Source organism: Saccoglossus kowalevskii, chromosome 14 (genome assembly GCF_978046115.1).
Source record: "Saccoglossus kowalevskii chromosome 14, keSacKowa6.1, whole genome shotgun sequence".
Classification (NCBI taxonomy): domain Eukaryota; kingdom Metazoa; phylum Hemichordata; class Enteropneusta; family Harrimaniidae; genus Saccoglossus; species Saccoglossus kowalevskii.
In genome coordinates, this window is record NC_140654.1 from 2,647,449 (window position 1) to 2,675,094 (window position 27,646).

The 27,646-nt window shown below is 34.7% G+C and overlaps 1 protein-coding gene across 1 annotated transcript; it reads right to left on the minus strand.

Moving 5' to 3' along the window:
- Positions 1-667: 667 nt before the first annotated feature.
- On the minus strand, positions 668-27,646 carry LOC144355638 (aquaporin-like). The gene is made up of 5 exons (XM_085507779.1): positions 27,427-27,646; positions 20,098-20,260; positions 17,818-18,022; positions 6,222-6,302; positions 668-4,243 (listed from the first exon to the last, which is right to left on the minus strand). The coding sequence occupies exons 1-5, from the start codon at positions 27,632-27,634 to the stop codon at positions 4,010-4,012; spliced, it is 891 nt and encodes a 296-aa protein (XP_085363905.1). The 5' UTR covers positions 27,635-27,646; the 3' UTR covers positions 668-4,009.

Here is a 27,646-nt window from a genome sequence, read left to right on the forward strand (position 1 = left end):
ACCAGTGCTGTACATGGTACCAATCAACCAGTGCTGTACGTGGTACCAATCAACCAGTGCTGTACGTGGTACCAATCAACCAGTGCTGTACGTGGTACCAATCAACCAGTGCTGTACATTGTACCAATCAACCAGTGCTGTACGTGGTACCAATCAACCAGTGCTATACATGGTACCAATCAACCAGTGCTGTACGTGGTACCAATCAACCAGTGCTGTACATTGTACCAATCAACCAGTGCTGTACGTGGTACCAATCAACCAGTGCTGTACGTGGTACCAATCAACCAGTGCTGTACATGGTACCAATCAACCAGTGCTGTATGTGGTACCAATCAACCAGTGCTGTACGTGGTACCAATCAACCAGTGCTGTACGTGGTACCAATCAACCAGTGCTGTATGTGGTACCAATCAACCAGTGCTGTACGTGGTACCAATCAACCAGTGCTGTACATTGTACCAATCAACCAGTGCTGTACGTGGTACCAATCAACCAGTGCTATACATGGTACCAATCAACCAGCGCTGTACGTGGTACCAATCAACCAGTGCTGTACGTGGTACCAATCAACCAGTGCTGTACATGGTACCAATCAACCAGTGCTGTACGTGGTACCAATCAATCAATACACATTTCTATACAATATTATAAATAAACCGTAATATTCTCCCAGATGTAGTCTAGTTCATTTTATTACTAAAATTCTATAAAATATAATACAATTCATATTTACATATGTCACACATGATTAAAATGTCTTGTCATTTTCATTATTCTTAATACTTTGTTCAATATTTTAATTTAAAAAATCACTTTTATTAATTAATACATACCCAATTTACACATAGGTTTCTAATTGAGGCCAAGAATTATTTGGTGGCAGGCTTGTTTTTATTAAGTAGTTGCAGCCTGGTATAAATATTTGACTGTACTCATAAAAGAGATAACTCATCACAATATTATGAAATAAGCGATTCAATGTGAGAACTTGAAGATAGATTTAGTACAAATTTTCATTCATACATAACTAAAATTGTAAGTTTTTATATAAAAAGGCAGTGATAGTGTTTTTTTTTAATATTTAACTTTGTAAAAACCATGATGCTTTTTTATGTGGTGGATGAGATGGAACAGGATAGCACAATAGCCCATGAATGCCCATATTTGGAAAGCATTATTGTTATTACATATGCCTATCAGCTGATATACACTGCAACAGGAATACAGCATCTAAATAACATAACTCCATATAAGGCATTCATAACTCCATATAAGGCATCCATAATTACATATAAAGATGACCTGTCCACATTATTCTATCAACATCTAGATAAAATCCATGTAATGTATGTATATGGACATTTCATTCAAACCATAAACAAGTGACCTGGTGGTCATTTCAGAGCAGAGCAAAGTCCTGCAATGCTATAAAATACTTTATTTTTGTTTTGAATTAATTTTCGCTATTTTCGCTGAAGGAATAATTCATTGAAAGTAAAATCCAGCAAATATACCTTTTTTTCTATATTTTACATTCAACTCGTCAAAAAGTCATAGTAAACACACAAAAAGTCTTTTCAGCGAAAATTAATTCCAGCTAAAATCAAGTATTTCACAGTAATATATGCATGCATAATTACATAAACAACATAGTAGAGAAACAAGTAACTTAGGCTTTGTTTACATTCTGTTTAAGTGTCTTATCACTGATAAAAAATATGTTAAATAATCGATTCATCAACTCAGGTCATAGGATTTTTGTCCCTATAATATCAAGAAATGAACTAATCTAACAGACATCCACCCAAGGTACACATGTACACCAAATATTAAATCAATCCAACAATCGGGGGTATGAGGTATCAAGAAGTCAATTAACAGTTTTGAACAAAAACGATAAAAATATTCCCAAAAATTACAGAATTGAAGATATCATCATGAAATGTTTAAATAAAATAACGGGACATGTACCAAGTATAAAAACAATAGAGTAAGTGGTTTTTAAGAAAAGTTGACGTGTCGGTAATATTAATAAAATAATCAAACTGAAATAATTTTTACAAGTTGTGATGTAGAGTTAGCATATGTACATGTAGTAGTCATGGTGATGGTGATGTCAAATTACCTGTAAGCTAGCCATGGATATACTAAGATTATATTAGAACGGGAGGGAGGGGATACACCTATGCATAATATTTTCATGATGCAGTGGGTCAACTATCCCAATGTGGGGTCAAATATCACGATGTGGGGTCAACCACCTCAATGTGGGGTCAACTATCCCAATGTGGGGTCAAATATCACGATGTGGGGTCAAATATCACGATGTGGGGTCAACCACCTCAATGTGGGGTCAAATATCCCAATGTGGGGTCAAATATCACGATGTGGGGCCAAATATCACGATGTGGGGTCAACTATCCCAATGTGGGGTCAAATAGCACGATGTGGGGTCAACTATCCCAATGTGGGGTCAACCACCTCAATGTGGGGTCAACTATCTCAATGTGGGGGTCAAACACCTCAATGTTGGGGTCAAACACCTCAATGTGGGGGTCAACCACCTCAATGTGGGGTCAACTATCCCAATGTGGGGTCAACCATCCAAATGTGGGGTCCACCATCTCAATGTGGGGTCACCCATCCCAATATGGGGTCAACAATTCCAATGTAGGGTAAACCATACGAATGTGGGTTCCACCATCCCAATGTGGGGTCAACCATCCCAATGTGGGGTCAACTATTCCAATGTGGGGTCAACCATCCAAATGTGGGGTCAACCATTCGAATGTGGGGTCAACCATCCCAATGCTGTGTCAACCATCCCAATGTGGGGTCAACCATCCCAATGTGGGGTCAACTATTCCAATGTGGGGTCCACCATCTCAATGTGGGGTCAACCATCCCAATATGGGGTCAACCATCCCAATGTAGGGTCAACCATACGAATGTGGGTTCCACCATCCCAATGTGGGGTCAACCATCCCAATGTGGGGTCAACCATACGAATGTGGGTTCCACCATCCCAATGCGGAGTCAACCATACCAATGTTGGGTCAACCATCCCAATGTGGGGTCAACCATCCCAATGTTGTGTCAACTATCCCAATGTGGGGTAAACCATTCCAATGTGAGGTCTACCATCCCAATGTGGGGTCAATCATCCCAATGTGGTGTCAACTATCCAAATGTGGGGTCAACCATTCCAATGTGGGGTCAACCATTCCAATGTGGGGTCAACCATTCCAATGTGGGGTCAACCATCCCAATGTGGGGTCAACCATCCCAATGTGGGGTCAACCATTCGAATGTGGAGTCAACCATCCAAATGTGGGGTCAACCATCTCAATGTGAGGTCAACCATCCCAATATGGGGTCAACCATCCCAATGTAGGGTCAACCATCCAAATGTGGGGTCAACCATTCCAATGTGGGGTCAACCATCCCAATATGGGGTCAACCATCCCAATGTGGGGTCAACCATTCAAATGTGGGGTCAACCATTCAAATGTGGGGTCAACCATCCCAATGTGGGGGTCAATCATCCAAATGTGGGGTCAACCATTCCAATGTAGGGTTAACCATCCCAATGTGTGGGAAGCAGCCCTGAAAATGCTACAAATCAACAAAGTTTAGTATCATTTTGCTAATGTGTTGTGCCCAGAGTTCCAATTAGTGAATGTTGACAGGAGAATGACACATCATTAGTATATAAAAAAATATATATATCTTAGTTGGGACACAAAACATGTACTTTGCATGTATATATAATTTTTGTAACAAAAATGAACATTTTTTCTTTTCATTTGCTCAGTTTAGTTTACATGAAGCATATTTTTGTCTTGCACAATAAGAGCTTTACTACATCCCTCTGAATCCATGTATTGATGCAACATCCACAGTGTCCTTAGCAACCATAATGTATGAACACTGTATGATACCAAATATGCTGTGTCATCTAGACTCCCTGTGATTCAAGTTCATTGTAATTTTCATCTCACACTTTTCAAACTGACACCTCATATTGTTTATTGTTTATAATTGAAAGTGTCACACTTGGATCCATCACTGACAGATTACTGGTACTTTCTATACTCAGCGAAGTTTCTGATGATTCAGCATTGGCATCATGTTCATCTGACGATGGTGATGAACTGTGTACTTCAATAGTAGGGTCAAATATGTATACATAAACCACTGACGCTACACATGCGCCTGCAAACGGCCCCGCCCAATATATCTGTGGAGAAAACAAATTCAAAACTATGAATATATATATATCACATGATGTCAAGTTTTATTCATAAATATTATAAAAATTCTGTCAGCTACTAGGCAAAAATAATACAAAATCTTTGAGTTCCCAAATAAAGCGATACTAGATGTACTTTGCAAAACTAAGAAAGAAAGATGCCTGGTTTGCTATAAATTTTCATTCTATATAACAACATTTGACAGCCTGTACGGGTAAAAAGAAACTATACAGCATTCCCTTGAAATACAAGTCATTGTCAATGACACGTCCCCGTTCCGTTCATATTTGAGTGACATATACATTCAAAGCAGATCATGACCGAAATGCACCTGCATATGTACAACACATTGTGCTAAATCTGAACAAAATCCATCCATGCATGACTGAGATCCGGTTCTGGAATTGTGAAAATACGTGATTTTGATGCATTTTCGGCCTTAAAATAGCCATCATTCCGCTATTGTTAAGCAGATCATGAAACAAATGCACATATCTATTTGTGACATGATGTACCATGTGTGTGTGAAGTTTGAACTTGATCAATCCAGACATGTCTTGGATACGGATCCAGAACTGAATTCTTTAACAAAATGGCCGCCAGTCAGCCATTTCGAACTTGATCCGAAAAAAAAAAGACGTGCATCAAGGTCCTATTATGTTTAATGTATGTACCAAATTTGAACAAAATCCATCCATGCATAACTGAGATACGGGTCCGGAATGATGAAAATGTGCGATTTCAATGCATTTTCGGCCTTAAAGCGGCCGCCATTTGGCTATCGTTAATGAGATCATGAAACAAATGCACATACATATTTGTGACATGATGTACCTTGTGTGTGTGAAGTTTGAACTAGATCAATCCAAGCATGTCTCGGATACGGATCCAGAACTGAATTCTTTAAAACAAAATGGCCGCCAGTCGGCTATTTCGAACTTGATCCGAAAAAAAAAATGACGTGCATCAAGGTCCTATTATGTTTAATGTATGTACCAAATTTGAATGAAATCCGTCCATGCATAACTGAGATCCGGGTCCGGAATGGTGAAAATGTGCGATTTCAATGCATTTTCGGCCTTAAAGCGGCCGCCATTTGGCTATCGTTAATGAGATCATGAAACAAATGCACATACATATTTATGACATGATGTACCTTGTGTGTGTGAAGTTTGAACTTGATCAATCCAGACATGTCTCGGATACGGATCCAGAACTGAATTCTTTAAAACAAAATGGCCGCCAGTCGGCTATTTCGAACTTGATCCGAAAAAAAAATGACGTGCATCAAGGTCCTATTATGTTTAATGTATGTACCAAATTTGAATGAAATCCGTCCATGCATAACTGAGATCCGGGTCCGGAATGGTGAAAATGTGTGATTTCAATGCATTTTCGGCCTTAAAGCGGCCGCCATTTGGCTATCGTTAATGAGATCATGAAACAAATGCACATACATATTTGTGACATGATGTACCTTGTGTGTGTGAAGTTTGAACTCGATCAATCCAAGCATGTCTCAGATACGGATCCAGAACTGAATTCTTTAAAACAAAATGGCCGCCAGTCGGCCATTTCGAACCCGATCCAAAAAAAAAAATGACGTGCATCAAGGTCCTATTATGTTTAATGTATGTACCAAATTTGAACAAAATCCGTCCATGCATAACTGAGATCCGGGTCCGGAATGGTGAAAATGTGCGATTTTGATGCATTTTTGGCCTTAAAATGGCCGCTATTCGGCTATCGTTAATCGGATCATGAAAAAAATGCATGTGCATATGTCCCATATAATGTGTGATGTATGAGTGAAGTTTGAACTTAATCGGTCCATGCATGTTCGAGATACAGGTGATCACGGACGCACGGACGCACGGACGGACGGACGCACACAGGGCAAAACATAAGTCCCCGTTTTCGGACTGCGTCCGAACGGGGACTAAAAAGCATTGACCCTTGACCTACCCAGTGATTGGTCCACGTGCTGAGTACAAGAAACGGCCCCAGTGTTCTGGCCGGATTCATACTGGCACCGGTGAAATTATACTGAAACGAAGAAGACAATTGTCATTAAACCACAATTGAACAGAAATTAACTGATGTGTTCATTCCAGCCTTTAATACCATTGCAATGTTGGCTAATTTGCATAATAATTATATATAATTTGCATATCGTAAGAGTAGAAATAATTTTCAATTGGATTAATTTGTTGGGGCGCCCTCAGTCGCAGTCTAATGCAGACCACTCATGCAAAAACTTATTTCAGGTAAAGTTCAAAAAAACTGTTGATTTGAAAATGCAAAATTTTTATTTATTTATTATGCAACAGCTTACTGGATAAGCTGAAGCAGTCGCTATGATTATGAAGCTCTGAAACAAAATTGGGTTATATTGTTAGTGTGCCCTCAGTGGCAGTCTAATACACACCACTAAAGTAAACAAGCAGCTTACCGGGTGAGATAGCTCCACTGTTAGCAATGCACATTTCAATTAAAGAACTGAAGACATCATTAGAAAATGAACAATATGTAGTATCAAAGCAATCAGACTTACAGTTTTTAACAAGAAGTCGAAAATATCACTTTCTACCAAAAATTACAAAAATATTCACCAAAATTAAAGAATCAAAGATATCATCACGAAATGAACAAATCTGAGAAAAGTCTACATGTAGTATCTATATACGTAATATCAAAGCAATTGAACTATTGGTTTTTAACAAGAAGTCGAAAATATCACTTTTTTACCAAAAATTACGAAAATATTCACCAAAATTAGAGAATTGAAGACATCATCACAAAATGAACAAATCTGAGAGAGGTACACATGTAGTACCTATATATGTAATATCAAAGCAATTGGACTTGCGTTTTTTAACAAGAAGTCAAAAATATCATTTTTTACCAAAAATGACAAAAATATTTACCAAAATTAGAGAATTGAAGATATCATTACAAAATGAACAAATGTGAGAGAGGTCCACATATAGTACCTATATATTTAATATCAAAGCAATTGGACTTGCGGTTTTTAACAAGAAGTTGAAAATATCACTTTTTACCAAAAATGTCAAAAATATTCACCAAAATTAGAGAATTAAAGATATCATCACGAAATGAACAAATCTGAGAGAGGTCCACATGTAGTACCAATATATATAATATCAAAGCAATTGGACTTGAGGTTTTTAACAAGAAGTCGAAAATATCACTTTTTACCAAAAATGACAAAAATATTCACCAAAATTAGAGAATTGAAGATATCATCATGAAATGAACAAATCTGAGAGAGGTCTACCCAAGGTACATATACACGAAGTATCAAAGCATTCAGGCTTGTAGTTTTCAAGAAGAAGTCGAAAAAGAAAAACATTGACACGGACGACGGACGACGACGACGGACGACGACGACGGACGACGACGGACAATCACTCATATGATAAGCTCCGCTTGACAAAGTCGACAGCGGAGCTAAAAACTTGTGTTTACAATTTTGAACTGTAATTTTCCTGAGCAAATATTTGAGTTACGCAATAATTATTGTCAGTCGATATCACTCATGAAAATAACAAACTGGTTTGTTTTTTTGGATATTTCATTTTGCTATTTCTAAACCTGATATAAATTATTAGCCCACAGATACATGTACTAGACAAAAAGAGACTCCCAATATTAAACTAAAACCAGTGAGAAAGCACTTATTAAATTTATAGCTATAGTGAAATTTGTCGCATTCCCACTGACATATCAGATTAGTATCAGTTGACATCTGAAGGACAGTAAATTCAATTTGGTTACTTGTATACAGTAATAAAACGTTCTCAAAATTAATCAATCGATCAATCGCTACGTTAATCCACATGGGAAAATGTTAAATGGCACAATATTTATAAAATACCAACAAGTGAAAAACATTCAAGAATGAACAACAACATTGGCTGTTCCACGGTATTACGTATATATCATTATACGAAAGTATCTGCGAATGAGCTGTATGTACGCTCTACTAATAAAGATACAAATGTATTAGACAAATGCTCATATCGCTATAGTATGCAGTGTGAACATAGAAAATATTACCAGCATGTATGAATGAGTGGCAGATAACGTGTGAAATATGACAAATGCTCATATCATTATGATGAGCTGTTTGAAAAGTAACATATATGGCTAATGCCGAGAAGGTCCCCTGCAATCAACCCACACATTAACATGCAGGGGGGGGGGGGGGGGACAGACATCCCATTGACAGTAGTAAACTGTCTGCATCTTGCATCTGTTAAATATTCCAGTAGATCACTTTAAACTATCAAGTTTATTTTGTAGGCATGAGTGGAGTGTGCACAGGCACTTCACTACACATCGGTATCTCACACCATATACCAAGTCACACTTCAACCCTATAAAGTACATATCCGATTTCTTTTAATCTCTCACTTAAAAATATAAATCTTTGCGATTAAGGAGACCTTTGCACACTCTGCTCACCCAGCCACTGGTTTTTTTAAAAAGTGCAGACATACTTATCAAGGGAATAGTCTAAAGAATGTAATATGGGGTTTTAATGGGTGATAATAAAGTCAAATGTTCCAGCATGTGAATGGCATTATCTGAATGCAATGTAGAAAAACAGGAACCAGACCTTAAGCTCATCAACATTACTTTATTGCTATATGAAACACAAATGGGTAAAACTAGATGTAACCAGTTTATCAAGAACAATACCAGCATAGTTTCAGAGGAGAAATATTCATTCTTCAATTACTTTAAAAAAGACTTTCATGACCAGCTAACTCCCTTCAAATAATTCTTTTAAAGGCCAGCTAACTCCCTTCAGATACTGCAAAAACATTAATTATTCACTGGATTTTAATTTTGCTATTTTCGCTGATGAGTAAAATCCACTAATTAAATCTATGTAAACATGTAAAATAACAATAAAACTCATTGTTTCCTTGACAATGAATATGCTCAAAACATCAAAATAGTGAAATTAAATGTCAGTGAAAATAAATGGTTTTACAGTAATTTGTTTTTTAAAGGCCAGCTAACTCTCTTCAGATAATTTGTTTTAAAAGCCACCTAACTCACTTTAGATAATTTGTTTTAAAGGCCAGCTAACTCTCTTCAGATAATTTGTTTTAAATGCCACCTAACTCACTTCAGATACAGATCATTTGGGTTCTTTAGGTACTTTATTTTACAGGCCACCTAGGCCCATTAAGATTATTTCATTGTTTTGGTTCCTTAATTCAGATAATTGATTTGATTTACAGGCCATATAGGTTCCTTCAGATAATTTGTATAGAATAGAACAAAAGTATAAAATAGAAACCTGGCAAAAAAAAATTATTTTCACTGATTTTCGACAAGTTAAATGTAAAATATAGGAAAAAAAGAATATTCGCTTGATTTTATTTTCATTGAATCATTCTTTCAGAGAAAATTCCAAGTAAAAATAAAGTGTTTTACAGTACTATCCTGTGTTACCAAGTTCAAGCATCAGACAATGTCTGTACTTATTACATAGCTTATTCTTCACAAACTATACTTATCATGGATTAACAAATTCAAAACAGCTGTTTTACAACACAAATTAATCCTCATCAACAGCTTGCTATCTGCACATCGTGGGAGAATTTAGTTTGCTCTCATGCACAGCTCCTCTGCAAGAGCTAAGAGGTTAAAATGGTTAGCCTGTGCTAAGAAAACATGCATGAACGCTTAGAACAGGCTAAGAAACAGTAAATACAAGCTTAATCTGATTCATTTAAGATCTGGTCTAGACTCTTAGCTCAGGAATGAGTATTTAAAGGGGAACCGTTCAAATCATGGATTGCACCAAAGAATCATGGGACACTATTGTTTATGTTGTTTACAATGTTAATCTATCTTTTGTTATCCATTGTTATTTTAATCCAGAAGTAAATTTGTTGTGAAATTAAGCTTAACTAGGTAGTATAAAATTGGTTGCTCAAATTGCTAAGTACATCCATGATTGTTTTAATATTCGAGAAAACAACTTGAAAACAGAACTACCAGCTGCCTCAAAATAAATAAAAACATTTACTTTAATTTATTGCATTTTATTAATAACTTTGTTTTTTACTCTTCTCATTTTTGCCATTGCTATACCTTTATTGTATTTTATAATCAAAGTCCCATAGAGGATACAATAACAATAAATATTAATATTATTATAATGGAAACATAACTCCATTTGTATTAAGGGCTTGGTTCAATGTTATACCTGTTGTATCTGAGAACACATAAAATGTGTTTACCCTGTATGTGAGAAAATCAAGTTGAATTCAAGAATTAGAAGTAGACATATAAAGTTACTGAGATAATGTGACTGCAAATATGTCAATAGTTTTGACCCTTGAACTCTGAACTATAGAGGTCAAAAACTTATAACAACATAACAATTTTATATCATGCATATGTAATGTAAGAGTGTAACTACCATTGTACCAAGAAGTCCCTTGAATTAAAGGCCCTTGAATTAAAGGCACTTGAATTAAAGGCCCTTGAATTAAAGACCCTTGAATTAAAGGCCCTTGAATTGAAGGCCCAAGTCACTTGCCCTGGGCAAGTATGAATTGGAGGTGTGGCTATGCTAATGCATGGTATTAATCACTTGCATAGCCTATGACGCATCCTGTTTCAGCGGTCCAACATCACGTGACTTTGATTGACAGTAGTAATTATTCAAGATTAGTCGCGCATCCCTTTCCCCGGTTCATGTTTTTTTATTTTTATCCGCCAAAATCTCAGCTCGTACACTATTTATTGTCATAAATACTACACACAGTCACTGCTGTGATATTCATAGTCACATGCATCCACTTTGGCACGACATAATAGACATGTAAGTTCGAGAAAACGCGTTTTTACTGGAGCTTGGCTGGAGCTGTTTACTACAGCGTAACAAGCAAGGAAATAATCCATATTGTTTAGGAGCGTATTTATAGTATACCTGGGCCTTTAACACAACACCTAATGACACCGTTAACTATCATTCATATTATCAGGTAACAATGGAGGCTTCAAGTAAGCAACAATAGAGGTAGTGTTGTTATTTTTCTTTCTTTTTTTTGAGAGGGGGGGTATTTGACATTATATGTTATGCTGATGGGGTAAGAATACGTACCACAATCTGCCCTGGACTGACACAAATCTTATTTCAGGTTATATTGCAACTCTCGCTGTACTGGTAAGTACAAAATGTAAAGCTTACTTTTTCACATATTAATGGGTTGACTAATAGTTTTTCTTTTCTAGGTGGTGTGAACATAAATATAGTTTTTATTTTAATGTTCCCAAAATTTCCATCAATTACTGTGATATCCAATGCTATAGCCAAGAATATTCAAGCAGCAGCCTGAACAGTAACCAAGGTTACTATCATCAGTATCCATGACAGTGTAGGCAAAACAATCTGGGTTTGAACAATCCCTTAATCAAAAGATTAGAAAACTTTGATAGAAAAGTTACAACTTCTTTGTGAAAGATGGTGAAAATCAACAACGGGAGACCGAACCTGCTCTTTATTAAAAAGATGGTCCAAAACCAATCATCTTGATACAGTTTCTTTTAAACTTGTGTTTATTTAATTTGGTAAAAAAAACTTAGGGACTGTTTGAAGCAGGATACAATTTCAAGACACCTCCTGGGACTTAACTGTTTCAGCTCTCATCACATTGCCCCTTACTGAGTAATGTTAACCACATGGTAGTGTTCTGGTGTTGGTTCAACCTTAGTTCACACAAATTCATGTGTGTACATACTGTGAAAGCATTTTCACTGGTATTTTAAAAATATTTATTGTGATTTAATTTTCTATATTTTCCATAATTTAGCAAAATTTACTTATCAGGAAAAATAGTGAATTTTAAAATTTGACATTTACAGTACGTACTGAAAGAGTTTAACTTTGGCTGCTAAAAATTTTCATAAATGGATGATTTTGTGAAAGTCGATCAATGTCACTTTGTTTTTTGTGACAGTAGACAAAATTTCCACTGTGACAAAATGTTGCATTATTCACTGGCTCATGAAAATTTCCCTCACACAAAATCCAACACTATGGGCAAAAAAGGATGATGCCTCAAAATAAACTGTGGTATTGCAACATCATTTTTACAACAAAAATTTAAATATAATCCTCATTGAATGCAAATAAAAAACAAATTATGACCATTTGTTTCAACATTGCAGGAAAAGAAAAAATACAATTAGATGCTTAATTAAAATAAAATATTTTTTGAAATGTTTCTAAAATTCCAACAACAAATATAAAGAAAGCTACATTTTTATCCCACATGCAACAACCAAAAACATGTAGATTTTTTTCTTGCTTAATTTATCAATTTCCTTTTTATAGTTATATCTCATTTACACACACTTATAATAAGCACTTATATGTGGCTCGTTATAATCCCCAGATATTGTTATGACGTCATACCAGCAGATGTTTATTTGGAAACGAAATAACTCCACAGCTGAGCGTTTTATTTTCTTTTTAATGACATTTTTTCCAAATATTGTTAAGGTCATATTTATATAACCTATATGAAGGAATTTTATTTTTTGTTTTTGAACTCTCATCCTGCTTTACAGAATGTTATCTTTGAAATAAGGCACCGCTGAAATAAATCTCCTGAGAAAATCAACAAAACTGAATCTATTGGGTCAAGCTTGAAGACTCAACAAAGTGTATGTGGTGACATATTTTATGAAATGTTGACAACTCAGTCTATCCTAGAAATACACAGAAAAACGGTTTGGTTTCATGGGAGACAATTTTCATGAGATAGACTGAACGTTAAAAAAGGACAGAGAAAATTTACCTTAAACATCAGTTTTTATAAGCAAGTCTTGGGAAAAGAAAATGTTTTATTTAGACCGGTTAAAGGGTGGTAGTCGTCTTGCCGCACATGCACGAGATATAGGTTTCATATAAACAAAGATGTCAATTTTGACTGTTGCGCAGATCAATGAGTACAAACTGAGACGTTACTAAGCTTCAATTAGATGTTTTTTTGGTGCTTGGAAGGTGTCGAAGGAGTTGCCGGTGGTGACTAGTGCAAGTGGCGCCCAGGACAAAACTCGTACTCATGATTACATTAGATAAGCGCATTGGACTCTGGGAAAATAAATGTTTATCAAAACAAATGTCGCACATGTGCGGCGTTACGACTAACACCTTTAAGTAAAACTTTAATCATAAAGAAATTACGACATGTTTTTTTCCCACCATAAATTTGGTGCAATCTTTTGTCCATGTTACTATGATTTCTTTTTTCAATTTTGGGTTAAATAGACAAGATTTTATATCAACTTTAAATCTCGAAAATCTTATGAAAAAAAAAAAAAAAATGTAGGTCAGTTTGGGAAAAATGACAAAAGTTGACTTTGTAATAAGGTCAAAGAGTCAAGGGTCAACACAGAACTATGGTGAATTTGACCTTTTGTCCGCCAGACTTTCTTGCTCAAATTGTTCTGCACTATTTTCTTATATTCTTCAATATTTCTGAAAATGAACCCTGATTTTCAAACAATGGCTGATTTAATTACTACATCGCATTCGTTAATGTGTTGTAATTGCTTTCAACTGTCATATGTCATTTGTAAAACGGATACAAATATTTTATATAATAAAAACATTCATGTCTTCATCAAATTCAAGTCATGGGTGTTAAAAAAACATGAATAAATATTGCTGAAGACTTCCGATGGCAATTGATTATTGCTGTCACAAAATCTTTCCAAAATATAGAACTGACAATCATAGAACCCCATTCACCAAATGAAACAGAAAAACTGCATTACTTTGCTGTGGGTTTTCAGTGAATCTAATGGGGATTCATTGCCTGCAAAATCTCATTATTAAATATATTCAATTACTAAATATATTCAATTACTAAATATATTCAATTACTAAATATTTAATCATATAACACAATTGCTTATTGAATTACAATTAGAATTGAAGATTAATTAAATTAAATTAAATTGTAATCCTTTATAGTAATACAATTTAACAATTAATTAATAATCAAAGAAAGCTTAGAAAGAACTCCCATGTGCTGAGAGTATTGGAGACACATTAAATATAATTTGAAATTACTTAGCTGAAAACTAATTATGCAAATCAGAAAATTGACATGAACAGATTTGATTGTAAAACTAATGAGGTCTGCGCAATGTAACAAAAACTCTATGTACCAAGTTTAATTGAAATGTGATTAGAACCAAAAAATTATGAATTATTATGCTAATTGGGGAAATAATATGAGCAGAGTTTTACCCCAAACTAATTAGGTTTGTACATTGTCCTAGAGCATCTTTGTACTAAGTTTCATTAAAATGGAAATTAGTACTTTAGATATCAGTGTGAAAGCTTAAAATTGGTTAATTATGCAAATTAGGTAATTACATGTACTGATATTACCATAAAAACTATCAGGTCTGTGTAGTGTCATATGACATCTATGTACCAAGTTTCATTGAAATGTGATGATTAGTACTTGAGATATCAGTGGAAAAAACGAAAATTGACTAATCATTATGCAAATTAGGTAATTAGTATCCACGGATTATTACCAAAAACTAATCAAAACCTAGCATTAGTTCAGAAAATCTATGTACCAAGTTTCATCAAAATCCAATGAGTGGTTCTTTAGATATCAGTGGAACAGTCATAGAACAGCTAAAAATTAGCTAATTATCATGCAAATTAGGTAATTAACGAGATGGATTTTTACCAAAACCTAATCAAATCTGCGCATTGGCCCAGAGCATCTATGCACCAAGTTTCATCAAAAACCGATGTATGGTTCTTGAGATAGCAGTGGAACAGTCGGACACACATACACATACACACACACACACACACACACACACACATACAGACACACTAACTGCAAAGACTCCCATTTTGTGCTTCGCACATGGGAGTCAAAAATTGAGTTACTTTTTTTAGCATTGGAAGGTAAAGGGATAATTATGTTGTATTCATTTAAATTAAATTAAATATTAATTAGTTGGTGACGCAATTCTTGTTCCAGTTCCAAATTTTATAAAAACAACAAGTTTATATTCTTTCAATATCCATATATCACAGGGTTAGTATTTGAGCAATGTCAGTATTTGGGTTAACATTATTTGTATAAGTTTGAGTTTAGCTAACATACTCAAAAGGTCACTATCTACCAATCAGTTTACTTGATTGTCAGAGGATGATACTCCTATCACACACTAACTGAATTTATGTCATGCTGTGGTCAAATAAAGTGAATGATTTCTCAATTTCGAAATGACTGGCAGGCAAATATTTGAGAAAACGTGGCCTTTGGCCTGGTATCACTTAAATCATTTTGGCTACCGAGAGGGGGGGGGGGAGACAACCGATATTCAGTTTTGTCTATGGGGAAAGACATCATTCTTTAATACTTTGAAATGCTCACAACTGTACATCAGCACAGCAATTAGTTGACCCAGGCTAGTGGGATTCTAAATAGGGATAAAAATAACATTCATTAAACAATCAGAGGTAACATGAAAACAATCTTGTATTTATTTTAATAAACTAAAGTTTACTCTTAATTGATGACTAATAAAAACTTTGGGTGATTTAAGGAAATAAATTTGCACTGAAAACAAAATTGCACAGAAAAATAACAGAAAAACAAATATTTAGAAAAATCCACACACACACTTAGAGGAAGAAAGAAGGAACGAAAAACAAAATACATAAACATCAGTAGAAAAAGAACAGTAATACCCCCCCCCCCCCCGGGTTCTATTGGTTCACCCCTTAACGTTAAGATATAGAACCAACATACGCTGACCACATGTAGTGGTTGTGTACTTGGGTCTGTGTAACAGCATTATCAGAATATTTTCCCACCATACAAATACATGGCTATACAGAATACCCCGTTGTGCATATCAATTAGAGACTGATCAACAGCTGTGCAAGTACTGGCCAGCTTGAAGTCTTACATTATTACATAGTTGGATGATTAAATTAGAACATTACACAATGAACATCTAACTGGGAAACTTGCTATGATGGAAAAAACTAATGTCCAAACACACATTTTTTTTTTCAAATTTCTTACACTATTTTGCATAATAACAGAACAAAATATTTTTTTAGAAGGAATTCAAATTGTTATGCTATTACTGATTTCGACTTACCGATACTACATTTTTCACTAAATTTGTTTTCCAATTTCTTCATCTTGGTGCAGTGCAAGTATGAAAACATTTTTTTTCTGGGAATTTCTTTGAAATTTTGGAAGAGATTTTGGTCTCTCAGTTTATTTTGTGAAAGATTGACTTTGGCATTGAAGAAGTTAATTATTAAGCTAATTAAACTCATGGTAAAATGTATGACCTAAAAGTAAGGTGGTCAAAGGGAACAATCACAGACTCATGATCGATAAACCCAGGTTTGAATATTACCTTAGACTGAACACCAAAAATGCACTACCCCTACCCTGTGTGCCACAGACTCAATAGGAAGGCCAATTCCACTGGCCGGGATTCATTCACTAACAAATGCGACTTTGACGGAACCTTCGTTAAGGTCTACGAGGTGCTTGTGTTCGACCGAGCCTGGTCGATGCCAGGATAGCGCAATAAATTGCCATTTGATATGATGATGGCAGCACAGCCCTGTCATGTAGTCCCAAACATGAATATGACTTCTGTGGCAAAAATGCACTATGTGTCAGCACTGGCACTTGCAATTTGCACATACAAAAAAAGTCAGGAGAGACAACAGTGACATTCAATGTCCAGAATGTCACCAGGCACAAAAACACAAAAAAAATATAGTGTTTGTCATGATTACAAGATCTTAGTTGAAAAATAACTAATAGAACGCATAAAACTGATCAAATATAGACAAGTGTGCACAGATGATAACAATTTCATTTTCATTTCCATCTGCGTTACATTAATGTCATTGTTCTGTGATTTGTTGACAGACACTAGAGTGTCTGTCGTCTTCGCCACAAACCCTTGCTAAATTATTTTATTCCCACAACAATATGTCTGCTTTTATTTTATTTTTGTTTACTCATTTATATGAATAGAATGAAATCATGAATAAATGATCACATTACGGAATTTAAAACGTCATAAATGGAGGGGGGAGGGGTTATTTTCGTTCAACGTAATTGCAATATTTTATTGTTCGTACAACGAAAATTTAAAAAATAAATTCTGTAATTCTGTAATCACAGGCTAAATGTACAGCGTAATCAATCAAATATTTTTTTTGTACACTGTAAAAATGTGTCATTTTTCTCGGTACATACAAGAATTTACATCAAAATAAAAAAAGTCGTAAAGAATAATCCAGGGAAATTACATTTTGGAAACTGTAAAGCGACTAGATGACACAATTCACTGCAAAATTCAATTTTCACTGTAAACTGTAAAAACATCTTTTTTCCTTGTAAATTGTAAAAAGCCTGTTTTATTTCCCATAAAACTGTACCAGCTACCCCCTTGCCCCCCTCTAAATGCTATTGCAAAAACTTACCGCCCAAAGAGTATTAAGAGCAAAAGCTGCACCAACAGGAAGTGATGATGTTCCCAGTATTTTCCTATTAGGGTCATTGGAAGCCATCACCGTGAAGGCTAAAATGAAAGTGATGAGAAACTCAACTCCAAACCCACCCAATGTTGAAATCAAATCAGATAAAACAGACATCCCAAGACTGCCACGTATTTCCTCTGGTGCGAATCTATTAAGAAACCAAACAAGAAGGAATGTAAATGAGCTCATTAATATTCATTTTATCTGTTATTAAAACACTGATGTATCATAGATCTGTTGATAAATTGAATCTTTAGAAACTTTCCTATCAATAATTTGACAAAAATACTTGAAAACAATATTTCATCAAATATGAATCTTCAACCCAAACAATTGTGTTTGGTTCCATTTACCTGAACTCAAAATATACTTCTAATACAGAAAATATGATTTGGTGAATTCAACTTTTGCCTACTGTTTACAAGTATGCCTACTGTTTACAAGTTTGCCTACAGTAACTGTTTCAATTTCAATGAGAGGATATTTACAAATTAATAAAAAAATAGCAAATTTTGTGGTATTGTAGTAAACATCATCAACAGTCAAATTTGTGAACCAAAATGATTCCTCTTACTTGTGTAAATATCATGGAGCTGGTGGAAACATTCTAAACTGGTCAATACATTGTTGCAAATTATAAAGAATTATTAGACATAAAACATAAAAGTACTGTTAATTCTGGGTGTTCTGCAGACAAAAATCTGATCAGTAGAGAACCTGAGATTTTTGATGGATACAAGTGATGTTCTACAACACAAAATCCACTCGTTTAAGCTGAGAAGGGGCAGCATTATAATACTCAGCAATAATACAGGTAATATGACTGAATTACATTTATAAAGTTTGTTTTTGTTGCACATGTCTTTGTCAACAAATTTCCCATAATGCATTGTTCAAAACATGCAAGTGATAATATTCTAAAATTGATGCATTTTCAAAATAGTGAGTATTAATTTTGTTTTATTACACCCATTATATCACAGACCACCCGTGTATCAAAATAAATTGTTAAAATGTTCATCCATGGGTAATTGGAAATTTTTCAGAAATTTGAAAATGCAAGCTTGTTTTAGTTCCCACCATAGAGAATGATAAGCATTCCAAAGACATCGTGTGAATTCCTCTCATGCACAAGATATACTTTATTAATTACATATTTCTGAGATACATCCCGTCTTGAGTTCAAAGGTCAGGATATTTTTATGAGAGCAGCTGAATTCATTATCGGCATATAATTAATGTCTGGCTTTTAGTTAAAAAAATGATGAGAATTGGGCAAAGTCAGAAAAATTTGATGTTTGTGAGAATTAATGGCAATGACTCGATGCCACTGTTAATACATGTTTATCTGTATAGAAACAACCCACAAATGTCCATTATGTGGTTGGGAAAGAAATTTGGTAGTGACTGTAGACAATTTAATTAATACTGGAAAATTTAGTCTAGTTTGAAAATAATATCCAATTAAAATCTGGTTTCTCCTCTCCCAGTATTAGTGCATCAAAATTATCACATCAATTAGAGAAAAAGAATTACATGCAACACGATAAGTGGGCAAAATATTGCTTGCAGCAAAAAAAATTCAACCTACAATAATTGAATTATTTATTGTTCTACAGTTTGTACAAGTTACATGCTCTCAACAAGAAAGCTATCAGAGATGGATTTACTCCTCAAGCATTGTTTCACAAGAAGTGAGTAGAGGTCACCATTTTGATTGGATGACTGCTACTGTATCTGGATATTATAACAGTAGTACACATCATAATAGCTGAGCACATGTAGGTATGAGCTACGCTCACATTATGGGATCTCGACACGCAGCGAAATTTTTAGGACCTACGACTGTTGCCGTGTGTTGAGATCTGTATCGTGAGTGCCACTATGCTCATCAAATCAGATGCAATTTAAATATTTTGAATTCACCAAAACAGAGTGACGTGCACGCGTAACAAGTTTCAAGTTGATGAGTGTTGAATTTAAATTTGGAAAATATATGCATATGTAAATAAGCATGCAAATTACAAATATTGTCCTCACCAGAACAGTATGAATATTTTGCACACATGAAGTTTCAAAACTATGTGATAAATTGTACAGAACAGAGTACAAGTCTTTAACTATGCAAATATGCAAATAAGCAAATATGCAAATAAGCATGCCATTCATATCTTGACGCATGTGACACTATTTTTACTATGTTTCTAGAGATAATCAACTTACCCAGTCATAACAGCTGTTCCTGTTATTGCTCCTAAACACTGAGCAGCCATGTACAGAAAAGCTCGAATAATGCCGATTTTCCTGCCTAGCAACATGGCTATTGTTATTGCTGGGTTCATATTGGCTCCACTGATATGTTCAAAACATTGCACCAATACCATGACTGAAAGTCAAAGCAAAAAAAAAATTGTGATTGTTAAGGAATTTAGTCAAAATATTGATTTTTATAAAGGAATAAATGTAAAATAAATACAAATCTAGCAGTTATAGGACTCCTACCCTGTAGGCAGAACTCTGAATATATCACATATAACCAGGTTATAATAAACTTAGTGCTGATATCTTAATTACCGGTATTGATGGTCCCAGTGAAATTTTCACAAATCACAAATTCATCAACATTTCTCTGGCAAAATTGGTTTACAGTGCATATTTTTACTATTGTACTTCGGGAATAAACCATACAAGTTTACAACTGAAAACTAGGACTTTCACTAAACTAAACAAAATAACAATAAACAATACAACTCCAGTTGACCTCTGCATAAAAAAACTCACTATTCAAAGAAAGAACAATTCAAACCAACACATGGTTTGCAATGAGCTACCAGACTTTGTGTTACAAATCAGGCATGACAAGAACACATATGATTACCAAAAAGCAGAGACATATCCATTACATAGAATGTGGGAAACATACAGCTATATTTATATCATAACCATGGTTTCCACAGTACTTCGAAGACAGCATGTAATTTTTTTTTTGCCACACATTTTTATTTTATTCTTATTTTGTGCATGGTGACAGACTTGACAGAGTTGTCAGTTACCACTTGATCATTCTTTTTTATATGCAAATATCCTAACTCTGTTTAAACTAAAGAAACCGTTTTCAACTAATTTTACTTTAAAAAAAAATTGTGCCCATGACAATGATTTATTGTCTATAGTCTCTATATATGTGTGTGAATTACTATGTCAAGTTTTCATATTATCACGTATGGTGTCAAACAGCAGTGTAAGACATCAATAGAAAGACTCACATGTGACCAACGTCCAGCACTTAAACAATGAATGTACCCAACCATGGACAACACCAATGGTACGACAACCACAACAAATATGATAAATGGAAAAATTTTCTAATTTAGTTTTTTCAACATTGACTTTATGTTCAACTCTCAATTTACAAGAATGTAATATTGTATCAAAATAATTTCATGAACTTTGCATGTATAATGAAAGACTGAATTAACCTAATTAATTATACTATTGTAATCACCAGTACAATAGAACCTATAATGGCCACTAACTTAATAATGTGCTAATTGTCTGGGAACTGAAAAACCCACTTTAACACATTCTCACTTAAATTACTGTAAGACACTTAAGTTTTGCAGGAGATGACTTTTCATGAGCCAAGAGGAATTCTTGAATGTTTGTAGTAATGAAGTTTTTACTAGGGTTCCTATATGGTGAAGGAACACAATGATTTATGAAAAACGTAATGAGCTAAATTGTTTCTTGGAAAAATGTTGACAAATACAATGTACATACAAGTTATACATACATGCATGTTCAGACATAAATACCAAACAGTCAAATTAAACTTAAATTAAATATTATTTTTAAAAAATCCACAATTTCCTCACATTAAAGGCCCAGTCATTTAATCACATTTTTCCATATTAAATGTTTTTCTTCAAATTTTGTTTGTAGATTTTATCGATAACATGAACACTTTGTAGAACATAGGGTAAAACAAGTTGACTATGTTGGCTGGAGCCCATTTTCATGCACCATTGACCAACCAACTAGCTGATTGATTGATGTACCTGTTTTTCGTTGTTGTGAATGAGGCATAACATTTTCCTTCCGCAAACCACAATCCTATATCCTCTCAAATAAATAATTTATTTCATTTGAAAACAAAGTTACAGATGAAAGGTTGCGTGCTACATACTAAGAGGTTCTCGTGAAGGTTGGGTTAGGTGAGTCCGGACATCCATAATGTATGTTATTTATTAGCTGGCAGAACACAAAATATTTATAACCCAGCAAAAAATAGATTTAATGGCTTATTTGACAGAAACTTCACCAAAGTACGAAAAATGGACATCTGTTCTGACGTTATTTAGTAATTCATGAGGAGGGTTGGACAGGGCCATTTTTTGATTTGTTATGCCCGCCTGGCCAGAAGCCTGGGATCACCAGGCTTGACATGTAAGTGGCTAGAAAATAAATAAGATGGAAGGACATCCAAATATATGTAATAAACAAAGTACATTCCTTGAAAAACCATTTTGTATAGGTTGTCAGTCAAGATGACGTTGGAGTTGAATCCATATCTGTTCCTTGGCCGAAAATGAGTCTTGTTTTGGATAAATATATACTGTATCTGCTCTAATAGTAGCACATGCATTTATCTGGATTATAAGAGTGTTAATGATATAATAGTAATCTTTATTGTAATCATATTTTCTTAGGGAACTTGATCAAATTGTTCATTTCTATTAGAAATTTACACTTTTTCAAGCAAATGCAGTATGGAGAGGATTTCTCATTGAATTTGTGGCCCCAAGACTGTACCAGAATGTGCAAACATTTGAGATTGGAATGATTATATGGGCAGCAAAATATGTACATAATTCACGCAGTAAGTTGTGATGATAATTTTTTCAATGGAATGGACCGGAAAGGAGTTTCTAAATTTAGCAATTTAGTTCCTGAGGTCAAATGGTTTTGTTTGGTGCGTTGTTGCCGTGAGCTACTGTGCAGATATATTCCCTTGAAAATAAAACGTATTGTGTAAGAAAAGACTTGATAATAAAGAAAAGAATTTTTCAGCAGCGCCATTAAAGCTTGGATGTTAGCTTTATCAGAGCCAGCTATAATTATTCTCTTGGGATAAGTCTGACATTCACTGTCAACATATTGGACTTAAGACTTATAGAATTCTATTTAAAGTGTATTTTCCTTTCTAAAGCATATGCTAACACTAACCTTTGACCTGACAGCTCTATTGAACTTCTATCCCTCTTTAGGGCATTGAGTGTGTGCCAGCAGTGAGCAGACCATTAATTATGGATCATAAAAAAAAAACTGTATTTTTATTTTAATTGGAACCTTCCAACTGTATGGTCTATTGGAGTGTGTATTACATATACGTGGTAGACTGGTTGTCTTATAAATTCTGTGATTGGGTGGGTACCAGTCATCATGGTGTCATATGTGTACATGCCTATTATCATGCAAACAGGTAGTTCTTGTCAACAGACAATGTGAAGATTATACTGTGCTCTTGTTGTGCGAGACTCGGCCATGCGGAAAATCAGGTCAGAAGAAGGTAGACATGAAGTGGTTAAAATGAGGCTGCATGCCAGGTTGGAAAACTGCCAAACTTTTACCAATAGACAGGCAATCCATCAAAGCAACCTCTGCTATGCTTTGCTCCTGAACAGTGACTCTACTTTCCCATTCAACATATTCAAACTATTGTACTTTTTTAACTTTATTATGAAGATATCAACAGCCAGTAAAACAATCTTATTATTTGTCAACTTTAGGAATTAAATCAAATACTGGCAATACTGTGAATTGCAATGGTGTCACAAAGTCCTGGCAGTGAAGTTATTGATAAAAAAAACTTCTCTAATTGAATGGTAGTCACATAATTAATCTTGTAGGTTTGATATGCTACCATGGCAACAACATATGACCTATTAGACATGCAGTCTGTTTCCATTGATGTCTAATACGTTGAATCCCAAATATCTATTCACACCATATTCATATCACACAGAGTCTTAAAGTGAAAACCTAGAATAAGTCTGGATAGAGCTCATTAAGGACAAGTATTACCGGGGGTATACTTTGACTCAACTGTTGTGACTGTAATATCATCAAGAAACTACCTCACATAAGCAGGTCAGTTTGTAAATAGCAATATTGCTGTGTTCTGATTGTACAGAGAACTTTCTTTTTAACTCTCACAGTTTTACATTTTTTGGGAGGGGTGACCTCAGATAAATACATTCCATTGAAGTGCTAACGCTGATGACATTGCTATACTGTCAGCAAGTAGTGAACTGCTGCAGAAAGCACTAGATTATTTACACAATTAACAAATAGTAATCTTCAGGAAAATTGGAAGCAGAATCGCTACAAATCATATTACTCAAATAATACAAACAATATCCACATCAAACTGAAGTTCATGAACACAACGCAGATCTAAATATTAACATATGCGGGGGAAATTTAGGGTGTCTTGACAAATTCATCTATCTGGGATAAAACAGACACAGAGAAATTTCATATCAAATTCTGTAGAAACGCTCTCTGTTTGAATAACAAAGCAAGTAAAATAGTATGCCGTATGGAGTTAGGGAGAAAACCACTCATAAACAACATATACAGAGCAACAATAAACAAGGAATGGCATACTATGTGCTACAGGATATGAAAGACGTAGTTGTTAAAACTACAACAAAATCTTAATATTTTCAATATACATAAATGTATAGAAAATATCCCTGTAAAAACACTACAAACTAAAATAAAAGAATATTACAGTGCATTATGGAAGAAAGATAATATGAGAGACAATGCAAAGTTATGGACTATATTTACCCTGTCATAGATTTGTTGTTATTCTGTCAATTACTTTTCTTATTTTTGGTGATAATGAAGTAAATCATGAGCACTATTCAACATTTCACTAGAATGCTAAGGGAATGAATGTGAATGAATAAGCAAGTGGTACAGTGAATGTCTCCTTGAATGTCTAGGACATGACATACACATAACGTATCCTTGGGACTCTTACATGAGTAGAATTTGGTTGATGCAGTGATCTACACTGTCAACACATAATGCTAATTCAATATTTACCGACAGTCACTAAAAGATGGATTTTTCAAATGCAATGAGGATAATCAAATCAGAGAAAAAAATAGCCATTTTTTCCAAAGCAAAGCAGCATTTTTTTTTTTAGATTCTGCAAAAATGTTATACCAAGACATGAACATGTGATACCTTATTATGTTTATTTGGTCTGAAATTAACAAAGAAATTAAAAAATACATAAAAATGTATGAACATTTTGGCAGGACAAATTATAGTATTCAAAAATTTAAAGTTTAACACAATAAAATTGGATACCAACTTTCACAATGTGTTTTAGACTCAATCTCCACCTGAGAAACCAATCAAGTTTTCACTGCAAAAAAATTTAGCGAAATTTAGGTGGTTTACAGAGATGTATCTAAATTAATTTCAGACAAGGCCAGACTTTTTTTATTCCTTGTTTCGCGAGTTTTTATGAGGCAATTTTGTTGAGGAGGGGGGGAAAAAATAAAATTAATTCTTTTTTTTCCCATTAGATTTGTGTGATTCTCAAAGAATTGTAAGTGAGATCATTGATCGAAGAGAAGAAATGAAATAAAATTTTATTCTATGTACATGTTTGTATAACCTTGTTTCTAATCTGCGCAAGACTTCCGTACTTTGATCATGATATTCCCACGAAAATGCAACTTGGATTTGTTATGCGGCGGGCGGTAAAAAAAAGAAGATAAAAATAATATTTTTTTAGCATTTTGTTGCACTTACAAGTCGGCGGGCGCGAGAAATTACGCTGAAATAAAATCATATTTTTATTTCATTTTCGGCTCCTGTTCATTCGGCGGGTTCACAAAACAAGGGATAATAAAAGTCTGGCTCAAACAGAAATAAACCTTCAGACTTATTCTGAGAAATCTCCTTATTATGTCAGGACAGCTTTTACATGTATATGTATAGCAGACAAATTGAGGTATACATTGTTGGTTTATTACTGTTAGAAATCAAACTAAGTCTCAGAAAAATTGAGGAATGTTTGAAAATAACGACTGATTTTCTCAAAAATAATTGGATTGAAATGAATAATAAGATTGGTGAGCTAAATTGCAAAATAAAAATGTTAGTACATCGTTCAATCAAACAGGTACAGACACCCCACCCCCATATTAATTTATGAGAAATTCAAGTTTATAGTAAATGTTCTGTAGCATCTAGGTGTACTAGTAAAAAACAAACAAACTAAAATATATATATAGTATAAATTTTAATAAATTGACATTTTAATTTAAATTCTGTTGGAAGTGAATAAGCAAAGATACATGTAGAAAAGAAACTCCCACTGAGGCAAGTAGATGGAATCTGTTGGTATGCCATGAATGTCCGTAGTTGATTAAAGAAGACCATGCTCCTATATGCTATGTGATACAGCTATCCATCAGGGTTTCATGGACAATTTAATAAAACCAAAATTAGGGTGTATACCAGATACACAATTTGTTAATTCCTACACAGTAGTGTATACCAAATACCTAATTTAATAAAAAAATACAAAATATTTGATTTCAGTGATGCGGAAATATTGAGAATAAGCCAGTTTATAAATACATAGACAACATCAAATCTACTAAAATTAGATACATAATTCATGAAAACTGTCAAAACAAGACTTAAACTCGTCAACAATGTAGATTTAAAGAGAATGAACAAAAACAATGTGGGAGTTAACAGCTGAAATTGTGTGCTAGTCGATTTAAGCCAAAGTGTTTTGTACACAGTACTGGCACCATCTACCATAGCAACACGGGACAACTAAGACACACGGCTTGTTACAATTTTTCGCTCTACATATCATGCTTAATGGGACTTCGAGTGGCCTTGAGAAAATAGCTGATTCATTAAACACAATCACGAAAAAGCAGTTTTGTTGAATGCACAGCTCTTAGCGCTATTATTGCAGTACCCGTCTGGTACATCGAATGGTAACAGAGATTTGTATAGCGGTCGTACCATATGCCTCGCAGGGCACGTTCCACGGATCTTGAAGTGTGTGAATCGACTTGCTTACGATTGATGCGGAAACGGACACGCGGCGCAAAGGAATTCATTCGAGTGAGAAATTAATCAACGTACAACGCAAAGCCCGAAAAAGGGTCACCTACATTTTATTTTATTCTTTGCCTATACGCACATTTACGGTTCCGGCCACAGGGAGCTAGGTTGTTGAATACAGTTTAGTTCCCTGAGTCTAGTCTCGATCGAGGCTGTTTGTATTGCAGTTTGACAACTTTTGTGTGTGTTAAAAAACTAAAAGTTGGGACTGAAAAAGTGAAAAGACACACTCGTTGCCAAACTGGGGGAAGTTGAAGTTGTGCGAAAGAGAGTCCAACGCCGAGATAAATTCCTTAAAGCACGTGACACGCATCAATGAACATGCCCTTGCATCTCCTCAAAACTTCAAAGCCTTTAAAATTGATATTTGAAACTTACCAGCTAAACCCAACGTCAACGCGATTTCCACCACACTGGGACGTCGACCATTCCATTCCAAATGCGCGGCGCACACAATAATCATAAAAAAGAAAGTACACAGACATTCTGCTATTACTGCTCTCCAGAAATTCACAGGTATTTTGCACGATTTTCGCTGTTTTCGCCTCGAGTGCGTGGAGCTATGTTTGGACCTTCTCTCCGCCATCTTCGTAAATAG